The sequence below is a fragment of the Platichthys flesus genome, chromosome 6 (assembly GCF_949316205.1).
Source record: "Platichthys flesus chromosome 6, fPlaFle2.1, whole genome shotgun sequence".
NCBI lineage: Eukaryota > Metazoa > Chordata > Actinopteri > Pleuronectiformes > Pleuronectidae > Platichthys > Platichthys flesus.
Window position 1 is genome coordinate 10024770 of NC_084950.1, and position 12892 is coordinate 10037661.

Below are 12892 nucleotides of genomic sequence, written 5' to 3' on the forward strand. Positions count from 1 at the left end.
GTTACATTTTTGGTCTTTCTTTAAAAAATATATTTTAATGCGGATTTCCCTTGTTCACCTTCTTGTCAAAACTAAAAAAACAGATTAGGAAAATGATATATAATTTAATATTATTCTCATAAAGGAGCTGGTCCTCCACAGGCACGAGCATAACGAACCTGACGCCAACTGATTAAACTGATGTTGAAACAGGAAACCTGATCAGAAAGAGGCTCGATGGCCACACACCTATGAATATTTCATGAGATCATTATTGTCTGCCTGTGTCTGTCAAAGAGCATCATACTCCAGCATCTCATGTGCCGGTGCTTTTTATTTATTCATCATGATTGTTTTTTAAATGTGTCCAATCCATTGCTGTCATGAAAAGTCCACTTAAAAAAAACAAATAGTTTCTAGGTTTCAAACCAACTCCAGTAATTTATTTCTTTGAATATTTTACAATGTGAAGAAAAAATACTATGGAGGTGAGCACCCACCTTTGTCCACACTTCATTCAAAATGATGATATGTATAGCAGCATTTTTATTTATTATGACTGCTGTTCCATCTTTTTTTATATTTTTCATGTCATTAATAACAGGTATCCCACCAGCAATGGCCCTGCTCTATATAAGTGTACCAGTGTAACATTGAGGCAGCATGTACAACACCAGGAACCTGAAGCTGAAGCAGCTAAATGGAATCAATTCTTTAATTTATTTATTTTCACTCCTTTGCTTTTCCTACTGACATGTCAAAATGTCTAGATCGGCAGAATAATAATGTACTTTAAAAATGTTATTATAGATGTGGGTCATTAAATTCTTACTAACGTGATTTAATAAGTTAGTTTATGTTTTATTTTTATTTATTTAAAAGGTGAAGATGTTTTAAATAGGGCAAAACAGAAATTAATGTTTGTACCTTTGTGTCTGAAAGACAGAGCTGCCATCTAGTGGCCAGAGAGACAAATGTAACAATCATGACTAACTTCATTTTGTATGTGACTTGTCCCACAACATCCGAGCAAATAAAATTAAACTAGTATATGAATATTTTTTAAAGAAGATTTTTAAAATACAAAAAAATTAAAGGCAAAAACAGTCATTTTCTTAACACAGCTCTTGAGATGTTCTGACACCGCCTCATAAACAGAAAAGTAACATCGACAGTTCAGGTTTATTTTTTTCTTGTTTTATTTCTTTCTCCAAGTTACAAGGGAAGCACATTTATTAATTTTTTGCCTTTAAAAAAAAGGGGGGATGTCTTGACTTGTGTCTTGGACATCGGGCTTAAAAGACAAAAATAAAAACATTCAAAGAAATTATAGGCATCAGATATATGTCTCATTAATAAAAATACATAATACACTGATGAATCCAGATGATGACAAACAAGGCTGGACAGTGGATTGTTCTTGTGACAACTGACTGTGTATCATGTCGTCCTACGACTTACACCAACATATATTTGGTTACCGAGGCTAATTCCAGCCAGTTTAACTATTTAACAAATACATTTTAATGCCATGTCGAAAACTGTGACATGCTGGTTTTAGTAACCTATCTTATTCTCAAATGAAGGTAAATCCTCTTGCAAGACACCGTGGAAGAGATCCTGATATCATTTAAAAAGAAAATAAAGGGATTATTATTATTATTATTAATTCAAGTTTGACTATAATCCTATTTTTCTCCAAAGAGAAAGAAATAGCCCATTTTGATGGTGATGAAGTAAGATACTAACTTACAGATGTTTTTCTTACAGATACAACAAAGTCTACAAACAGGTCTGAGGTGCATTGAGTGCACGCTGCAAACACATATCAGGATTGGAGCCTGCAAAACACACAGGCCAGTGCACCACCAGGAAATTCAACAGTAAACTGTCACTTCTCTGTTAGCACCTCCTCCGCACAACTGCTGACAGACACATGAACCTTTCGGGGTTAAATCAGGACCAAAGCAAAGAATCTGAAGAAGAACAAACCTGTGCTCTGAGTTTGAACTCATCGGAGATGGCCATGCAGGAGTTTGACACTTCGAAAACACTATTAATTTCACCATAAACACTTTATTTTCAATCCAGCCTGAGGAGGAATTCCTATGTGTTCTGCTTTTTTCGGGGAGAAATATATATATAAAAAAATTAGGGCTTGAAGATTAATTATAATTTTGTCCCGGCATCTTGGAAAACAACAGGCCATCAAACAGCACGACAAAAGGAAATGAGACAGCGTTGAGTGGTTGAAACAAAGAGCACTTCTGTCTCACAACGTAAATCTTCTTCCATGGACAGATTTGCATAAGAAAGGGGGTGCAGGGGTGCAACACGTCTTTGGAGGATTTGATTCAACAAAGAGTCCCACAGACAAAGATGTATTAATTCTCCTCATCTTTACAGGACAAAGTCTTCAAACTAGTGGGTAACATTAAGTATTAAACCATACATTATGATAGAATTCACCACCCGCAAAAAAACCTAACTATCCCTACGCAAGTCAAACACCTATTATAGTTCAACACAAGCAATAGGCAAATTTTAAGAAGTTCAACAATTCCACAAGGATCTGGGTAATCCCCCCGACAAACCCCGCCCGGCTCACAACAGACGCAGGACTCCTCTTCATTTCTACAGCGTTACAGCTCCACAAAGCCCTACACAAACTTCACTTCTGTGTCATGCCACAATATACAAAGATACTCAGAGAATGACAAACACTTTCCTAAAACGGAGAGAAGGAGGAGGAGGAAGAAGAGGAGCAGGAGGAGGAGGGGAAGGGTGTTGGAAACAAGAGGGATCAGGATCGTGAACCTTGTCCTCCACTTCTCTTGAGAAATCAGTGGTCAGTGTGACAGGGGTTATCAAAACGCCTTGATTCTTCCTGGATCACATGCACATACACACACCCGCTGGCGTTTTCTGGTTGATGCATCAGTTGTTTGACGGTGTGTGTGATGTGTCAGGAGAGAGGGCAGTCGTGTCAGAGAGGGCGTCTGCAGCCACACCGTCCTGTGGCCCTCTGGTCCTCAGCTCCTCGAGGGTGATGATTGTATGGGAAGCTCCTCTGGGCTGTAGCGGCGAAAAATGAAAGGGGAAGGTGGGGGGCGATTCCATGCTCTTCTGAGTCTTGGGCCTGACTAGAAATAATGGATCGTGATCTTGCAGACGTCTGTGAGCGAGTTGAATGAAATGTTGACTAAAAACTACACAAAAAGAAAAAAGAGAGCGTGTTACAACAGAAAAGCTGATGAGCTGCAGGTTGTGGATCTAAAGAGGAAACCCAGTGTAAACAGTCTAGTTGTGTTTCGATGACAGTCCTGCTCCCCGTGCTGGTCTCACTGCTCAGTGCGAACTCCGCCAAGCAGTGTCAAAGCCCCTGACTGAAGCCGCTGAGGATGATGGGATTGAATGACGAGCTCCTCTCTGATCTGTCGGTGTGAAGGAGGGGGCCAGCGGTCGTGAACTCCTAAGTAAGGGTTAATATTCAGCGATATTATACTGCAAATCCTCGTGTAGCAATAAAAATCGTTTGTGTTGTTGTAAAAAATTGTCTTAAATATGAATATAGTACTGAGTTTTTCTGCTCTTTAGGAAATAATAGTCTGTTGTGAGGTGAAGTGGGGCAGGATCTTCCTCCCCTTCACTACAACTCCATGTCCTGAGCCTCGTCCTCCGAAAAGTCTGACATGGAGCTCTCGGAGGAAGAGTTGCCCTCTCTCTCCTCCTGCTCCTTTAGAGCCTCCTCGGTGGCGTACTTCTGGATGTACTCTGAAAGAGAAACACGACGAGGTAGAGACATGCCTGACCATGGGATGTTCACAGTAACTTAGCAACAACAGAGCGGCTTCTTATACTTTCACAGAGTGTCAGGTGATTTCAGGTAGACCTCAACAGATTACAATTGTGTCAAACATATCACTCTGTGGTTGATTTCCTTTCAGCTTGAATTGCTACAGTGCCTCCTTGCAAATTCAAAGCTGCATTCTAGGACTGCAAGAAATCTAAAATGAATATTTGAATGAAAAACAGTACCACTGAACACTGTATTATTTTTACTTCAACAGTATTTTGACTTTTTAATAATTCGAAACTTATGTGCTACCTTTAATCTTGTGTTTATAATCCTCTGGCCGGTGCAGGTACATGGCGGCCGCATCTCCGTTCAGAGGATCGATGGGGTTGGGGTAGGCAAGCAGCTGAGGGAGGAACGACTCGAAGATGTTGGTGAGGTCTGGTGGATGTGGGGAGAAAGATTAGTCAGTACACAACAAATAAAATAAAGCCACACAAGTTACAACAAGCTGGACTTGCTTTCATTATGTAACCGATTCATCCTCTTGTATTTACAGCTACATCTTCATCCACTAAAACAAACATTGGAAAAAACTATTCTGACACATTATGGTTGTGGTTTGAAATATTAAAGGAGACAAAGGAAGCTGATGTTCAGGTTCATATTTCTATTTAGGTTGTTACTTGAACCTGTCTGATTAAGCCTGCTGTGATTGGTCAACAGCTTCCAGCTCATGTCAGAAATGTCCGACTCCGCTCTCACTTTGCCAGTTTTTTTTGGGTTCTCCTTTAATACCAATGAAACCCTCTCTGAAAGTTGTATCAGTATTATGTTGGTAACAAAGTGAGTGTGTTCACTACATCGTGTTCAGAGTCCTCTCAGCCTCAGAACCTTCTTATCTGTCACTATGACCTCAATACAAGAGGCAGCTATCACTCAAGTGTAAGCCGATTAAACCAAGATGCTCTGCCTGCAGCTCTACCGTCGACGTGCATGCTGCTCGCCTGGTGTTGATTTATTGGCCATTACTGTTTAACCGAGTGACTGGCATGACTACATAAGGCTGTGCTGCGATGAGAGCAGTGACTGTTACCCACCGTAGAGAGCTGTCCAGGTCTGGTTAATGACGTCTAAACACACCGTGCCTGACCTGAAAGACGACAAAACACAACACCGTGACTCATACAAAATAAGAGCCTCACAGAGGTTGTCAAAGCAAAGGAAGGTGCAGAGTTTGGTGTGAGTCAACGAAACCAAACAGCTGAATATCATCGACAGCGACAATAAAGAAGAGCTACAGAAGAATTAATAAAGAATAATAGTTTGACTTACGCTTCATCAATGTTGGGATGGAAGATTTTATTCATGAATCCTGGGAAAGAAAGCTTTAATTATGACGTTGTCCTCGGTTTAACAGAACTAACAGTACACTTAACGATAGCAAAGTTATATCACTCATCAAGGTTCGGCACAACAGTTGATTCTTGATGATTATTTCATACCTATAGATGGAGATTTGAAGGGGTATTTATCCGGCAGGTCCACCCGAACTTTCCACACACCTTCTTCATATGCCGCTGGAAAAAAGTGAGATTGATCAAAAATATTCTCCAAACTAACACAGTACTAAAATAGCATTGTCCATGTTGTTGAAGGAATATACAGTATGGCATTTTGGAAAACACATTTATTAGCTTTATTGAGAAGGGTTAGATAAGAGGACTGATATTTCACAGGTGAAAATGTGGTAAGTTGGAGGCGGCTCTTACTTCCAGGTGGTCCATGGAACTTGACCACAAACTCGTTGAGTCCACTGAGGATGGTGACCTCGTGCTTGCTCTCAATGCTGAACATGTGGTTTAGGAAAAGGAGCACCCAAACAGCAAAAACACATTTCTAACAAAACATAGCTGTGTCTATGTTCCATTGTGCCTACATTTCAGATTCTCAGCCTGTGTGAACTTGTCTGGGGCAGAAGTAAAACGTAGGATCAATAACATGAGTAGGTGAGATCAATTATGCAGTGGCCACTCTCAGACAACAAACAACCGCTCTCCTTGGCAACAAAACAACTTCACAATGAGTCAATAAGGAGGAACGTAGATCTAAAGGAAGACTAGAAACTTTTCCACTGCACAGTACATAATAATCACACATTCATTCCATATTATAAAAGGTACTAACATTAGAAGAGGTTCTATCAACAACCAAACATTGAGATGCTGTGTGCATTGAGCCTTAAACCTGTGGACTGATGTAAACTTTCATGTTTCCAGGCCGATGACAGATTGAGAAGATGTGACTTGGGCGGGAGGATGTGTCATAATTGCAGCGTGTGGCGACAGCAGGAGACGCGAAACTGAGTTAACTGTCTGAATGCAACACGGAAAGTCAGTCAACGGCCATGACACTGACTCAATGAGGCATGGAAATTTAAAACAACCGACGGAACTGTTACACCCTGTTTCATCATCCATAAATCCCTTTTCCATCTCCATCCCAACAATCTGAGCAAGGTAATGCTATAATGTCAGTTTAGCTGACACAAGATAATACAAATTTTACAGAAGGTTTCAAGATCTCAGTCACCAAAAAGAAAATGTCATGCAAACCCCTAACCGAGGAGAAAAGGTTGCTCTGAATGGCTCTTACAAATAAACATCTTATAGATTCAGGCCTGTGCAGTAGAAAAGGCCATCTCTCTCTTTCCTACCTTCCCCCGAGGGTTATCCATAGAAACCAGGCATATGCTCACTCAAGAGTAAAGTAAGTACACAAGGGAAAAGCTTTATTTGGACTAAGGCTCTCAGAGCACTGACTTCTCATGACATTGTGCTTCTTGGCTCTCTGTCCATTTATGCAATCCAAAAAATGTAATGTCCTCACCTGCAGTAAACCATGTGGCAGTAAATCTGGTTCAGCCTGATGTACATGTGTTGGACTAACAGTGATGTTTGGCAGGATGGTGACATACTGTAGCTGTGGCAAGATGCCTGAATCAGCTGGTCTAATCCAACACATGTGATTTAAAGCCACAACATGAGACTACTCTATATATACAATATATTCTGTTGAACACAAGATTTGGAAACTGTTGGAGTAAGATCCACAAATGTAAGAACTGCAGGAGGAAATGTGTTTTTCCTTAGTGACTCCTGATGTCTATTCATAGATCTCTCATTCATATTTCATAATCACATCGACGAAAAACAAAAACACTTACTGTAATCTGACTTTCTCCTTTGTTTGTGTCCTTTTTAATGACAAGACTGTATGCTCATTACCACACCTTTTATAAATCTACTTTAAATGACATGCACACAAAAAAACATGTACCAATTTACCTGAACATTTAATCTGCCTGAACTTAGACAGGAGGAAGTGTTAAAATATCAAATTAATACGAGTAAATCCTTGAATCAGCTCCTTTGTATTATTAGGTCAATTTGTCTGTTTTCAAACCGATTGTGCTCAACTCTTCAAAAATACTTAAACTTGAAATTCTTAAACATCAGTAATACTCTATTGACAGAGGACACAAGCTTTACTGGATATCTATGTTGTCAGAGCTGCAACAAAATATATATATATCAATATACTTCTGATTAATCAATTGAACGTTGAGTTTATAAATTGTGAGAAAGCAATCCAGGCCCAGGCCAGGGGGGGGACGTCTTCAAATTGCGTTTTCTGTCTGATAAGCAGCTCCAGATGACTAAACTTTAATTAAAAGCCGAAAACAACATTTCACAAACTGGTACGACATGGAATGAGCGAAACTATTATCGGTACAATATAAAACTTCCGCGGACTAAATCAACTAATCGTCCAATTGTGTTTAATGACCCTGGAAAACAACACGCCCTGTCCCCGAACCTCACGCTCCCTGCCCCCGTGCGTGTGCCCCGGACAGCACGCTTGTTGTTCCGCGATCAGCTGTGTGAAGCCCCGCCCCCTGCCATGTTCCGGATGGTAACAGGCCGACCAATCAGAGAGCAGCATCTCGCTGCAGGACAAAAACAAAACAATGCAGCTCACGCTGTCATTAAAGCGTTCGAGCAAACTTGGGTGCAAACTGCGAATAACGAGAAGCGACACAACGATACACACACGACACGACAAAACCAGTCAGCTGCCAATATTTTAAGACGCAATGTCGTCGGAAATCCAGTCCGAAAGAGAGCGATGTTAATGAAAATAAATATATTTAAAAAAGGACAACGTATCATTGGCCTTTTTCCCATCTCGCCTTTCGACAGCTCAAATCAACAATATCTTAAGAAGAATTTATTTTTTTACTGTAAAACATGTTGTAGACACGCAAACCGTGACTTATTCAGCAAAAAACACGACGTGTATCCTGTTTTCAGTCCCTTTGTACCATCCTGGTATTTAGGCCTCAATCTCTAACAAAGCACAAAGTATCAAAGTCCGTTTATATAATGGTATTAAAAGTTGTTATGTCTATACTCGATCATTTGTCAAAGATCGTCTCTGTTACGCTCCAACGACCTTATTTGTTCGCTCGGTGATTAGCATGCTACACAGCTAGCTTCGCATGCGTTAATGGTGCTGAAAACACAAATACGCGGACGTGTCTTTCCAAACGAGTGCTTCCAAAATATAAAGAAGCCTTCGACCATCCCTCGCGTTGTGTTGTCAGTCCGATGGAAGCGCATTTTTACGGCCAACGGGCAATCGCATCGCTCCCCCCGAGCTAAAGCTAGCAACGGCCAACAGCTAACACAAGAGTTCGCGCAGCCTAGTTAACGTAGCAGCAGATTCCACTGGTGATAACAATTGGATGCTAGCAAGAAGAAAAAAACACATAAGTAATGTATTAGCATGCTATCGTTGGCTAACTGGCAAGTAACGCCACACGAACAGCAGTTGACGTGTAGCTCCCTTTGGCCATTCGGCTAACTTGGGCGAGCTAACGTTCCAGCTGTCCCTGTACATCACGGGGTTGAGAGCGTTAGACACTTTTTCACAAGATTGACTAATCTCTCCCAGGCAGGAAACACACAATATACATCACGACAACATCCAACACGGAGAAACTGAGCGTTAACCCCCACCAGCGCAATGACACTGGCCATAAAAACAAGACGAGCCTGTTAGCTCGGATTATTTCGGCTTGTTTATTTTCAGGGAAGGATACAGTTTCACCACGTCGGTATCCATTCGCCTCTTGCCCGGACTTGGAGACGACATGTTGTTTTTTCTGTTGTTGTTTAAAGAAGTGATCTAAAAAATACTGCGACTCTCAGCGTGGACGGACCGTATCAGCAGCCTCCCCGCAACGTCCATAAACAAGACACCATCGCCCACTTTCTTCTGCTCCTCACACCGTGGATCTCCAAGGGCTCGTGTGCGCTGCTCTCTACCCACACTTCTCGCGTCCTGTCCGGGGGACTCTGCTGCTGCCAGTGACATCAACCTCCAGCGACGGGAGGAGGGAGGGCCCAGGTGCAGAAGCACGCGTCACAGAACTCGACCGCTGCTCCGTTTCGGGCGTATTCGTCAACGCGAACACCACCGCTGTGCTCAATCCTGCGGGGATTCACGTTTTAAACACGAACGTTTCCTCTGGGTCATTTTTTTTAGGAAGAAGCTCAGCATAGAAGGCTCAACGGCGAGGGTGTGCTTTTCTATCACGCACGGATCTATGGTGAAATGAGCTTATTTAAAAATTCAATAACAAGCACACAAGGCCAAAGTTATGTTTTTCTCTCAGTGACTCTGTGTCCACCAATGATATGAATCAGTATATGAATATAAACAGTCTTAATAGATAAATAAAAGTTGTACCATTAATAAATTAAAGGGAAAATTATTGAAATGAACTGAAGCCAAATTTCAGTCATTACGTACCAATCCATGCAGTCAAAATATCTGGAAAGCTGTAGATGTACTGTGATTGTTGTTCAATTGCCTCATATTTTGTTTCATTATATTCACATTCTATTGTCTACTCTGTACATATGACATACTATTACTTTTCTGTTTGTCAAGGCGGGATACCTCTTTTATTGACATATTGTAAAGCCCATTGGGAACGTTTTGATCTTCGACTGGAAGAAATGGTATAATAATCAACATTGAGAACAAAAGTAAAGTATGCTTGTCAATCCATTGTTTTCAGACAGAGCATAAGTCACTAAAGATCATCTCACACTTCTGTTTCCATGTCTGGTAAAGTCAACTTGTCTGAGACCTGAGATAATGCTGGTCATCACATGACCTCTTGATTTCTCATAAAACATCAAGGAGTAATGTACCAACACCTTTTGTTATACTGAAGCAGTGGTGTGATTCATCTCAAACTCAGGTTCTGCAGCCACACAGAGTCGAGATGAGAGTCGTGGATATGACTAAAAAAAAATGTCACATGACAAATGTAACTGTAAAAAAGGTGGACACGATACAAAACCTTGGCTTGATATGTATAAAGTGTTTTCTGCCTGGAATCACTACATATTAAAGCAAATGCCGAATTGTTAATTGTCTGAGTTGTCAGACCTTCATGCTGTAGTTTAGTCTGTAGATCTTCATGTTAGCATGGTCAGTGCTGCTGGCTGTGTAGTGGTGTCACCATTGATGGTGTCTGAGCACCACACCACTCATCTCAATCCAGTTTGACAATTTAAAGGTCTCGCTCCAAACGTGGAACACTGAAGACCTCAGACAAGTTCAACATGTTACCATACTTCAAAGGAATCCTCATACAAACTTAAGTTGTAATCAGTCAAGATTGCTTGTGTATTTGTGTACGTTAAGGTAAATACGTGTGCTTGAGGCCGATCTCAGCAGTATCTCAACGCTGTAATATGAGATGCAGGGACTCCTGCTAGAGATTCATCCTTCCACAGACACCACCAGAAATATTTAAGATATTTTAAAGAAAGTCAAAACAAAGACAACACCGGGCTTAATGAACTGAAAACAACTGCTCACAATACAGAAAGAATCTATCCCCACCAAATTGCTTTGTTTCTACCTAATATATTTCTCATTGATCAACTTTGTTCTACAACCATTAACATATCTAGAAGCTATGTAGTACTTTCATATATGTATCTGTAAATCTTGATTTGTGATGTGTCTTTTTTTCTAAAAGAGAGATTTCATGTTTGCAAGTTGACACAAACCATCAAACTGAACTATGTTTAGCTCGTTTTACATGGAAGATTAAAATAAGCTTCGCCAACATGATTTGTAGCAGAACCACTGGGTTATCAGCTGTAATCTTCTAACCATTGAACAAACAGTGACTTTGAATCCCCCAATCACTCAAGTCAATGAAGAAGTCACTTGGATGAGATTGTATAAAGTGCTGACCTCCAGAGATCCATGAGTAGATCACTGGATGGAACAAAAAGTTGACGACTCATCACTCTGTCCATCTCATTACCGCAGCTGCAGCTCATGGTTCAGGATTTTCTTACTGACTGACAGCGATTAGGAGAAGAAGTCAGTGCTGGACATGTCACAGTCTACTGAGCGACTGTCTGTGTGAAGTAAGGATATGTTTCCTGAGTGACTGAGATTCTTGTAACCTATGTAAACCTCGAGTGAACCTGCTGATGTGAAGCTGTAATGCAGTAAATGTATGAAGGAACATCGTGTACCCTGTGAAACATGAGGTACTTCTGGCTGAATGATTGGTGCACTGCTATCTGAACAGACACAGTTTGCAAAGAGTTATTTTACTTTGGCAACCTCAGGGTCTGGACAGGCACAGAGGGCCTTAAATGTTAAACATTAACACGAGTGCATGCACACAGTAACACACAGGCTGCGCAGTGTTAAAGTGTCATGTTAAACATTTGAATTGGAGGCAAACAACACAGATAAGACAAAGAAAAGATCATGTTTGATCATTAATATTACCACTGAGAAGAGTCTGGACTATCTGAGATGAGTCTGGACTAACTTTTATTTCCCCACAGCCTGTGAGAACAAGTCGTGGTAGCTTTCTACAGGTTGATTGATCTCTCTGGTCTGTTTTGCTCCGTCGGCCAATCCCAGTGAGTTTCAAATCCAGATTACCACATGTCATCAAAGCAGCCCCTGAAGATCTGGGGGAAAGGTTGACACAAATTTGATCAGAAGGAATCTCTTCAACCACACGTTTCTCTCAAAGTAGCTGAACAGTCGTCCCTTACACAACCTTTACAGTTAATCATGTCTGTATCTCGCAAGCAACTGAATATGCTTTACTTTTTCTCTGAGAGTTTAGAGCTAGATTTACTGCAGCAAGCAGACAAATTACCGAACATAAAGTTAGTGATGCAATAATAACTTGGAGACAAAATCAAAACTGTATTTAAAAACACTGCTCAATAGCCATATTTTCTCTTACATTGTCTGTAGCCACACCGAAATAGTTTCTGCTTCTGCTTTCTAACAGTGCAGAAGCTTTGATTCTCTATCTAGCATTTGCTTGCATTCTGGATATGTTGTACTTATTCAAAGCAAATTAGTGTTTTATTTTAATTTTAGAAGACTGATTTAAATGTGCAGTTTTTGTGCTAGTGTGTTGTGTTTTGTAGTTAAACTTCAACTTGATTAGTTTATCAAGGATGGACCAAACTCTAAAGAAGTCATGAAGTCACTGATGAACTTCAGTAGTAATCAATCAGTCAATCAAATCTTATTTGTGTAGCCCATATTAACAAATCACAGTTTGTCTCCCTCATCAGGAAAATATCACATTTTCCCCAAATAATGAAAATTCCTGAAAAATATAATCCATAATAAACCTACAGAGGTCCTTCCAGAGTTTCCTGTTGTGATAGCAATGCCAAAAAAGGTGCAGGATGGTTTCTTGATGCTCACGACTCGGCTGTTCTCGTTTATGACCAACAGCACATTCCTGTATAGAAGTAATTGGATATGCTGCACTTAGCCAAAGCTAATCAGCCTTTTATTTTATTTCCTCTCTACTAAACTCTTTTTAACTCAATATTTGTAATTGCCTTTTCACATTATCTTTGGTTGCTTCTACATTGAGCCTTTAACATTCTGTGTGAAGCACTTCGAATGACCCTGTTGTGGAAGTGGACTTTATGAATAGTAACTTGTCTTGTATTACTGCTGAACTTTAGGTGG

The 12892-nt window shown here is 40.5% G+C and overlaps 1 protein-coding gene across 1 annotated transcript; it reads right to left on the reverse strand.

Moving 5' to 3' along the window:
* Positions 1-1154: 1154 nt before the first annotated feature.
* On the reverse strand, positions 1155-9271 carry LOC133954985 (ubiquitin-conjugating enzyme E2 H-like). Its single transcript, XM_062389609.1, has 7 exons — positions 8940-9271; positions 5548-5624; positions 5281-5355; positions 5111-5150; positions 4876-4928; positions 4088-4216; positions 1155-3753 (listed from the first exon to the last, which is right to left on the reverse strand). Exons 1-7 carry the CDS (start codon positions 8990-8992, stop codon positions 3629-3631), a joined length of 552 nt encoding a protein of 183 aa, XP_062245593.1. The 5' UTR covers positions 8993-9271; the 3' UTR covers positions 1155-3628.
* Between the last annotated feature and the right edge of the window lie 3621 nt (positions 9272-12892).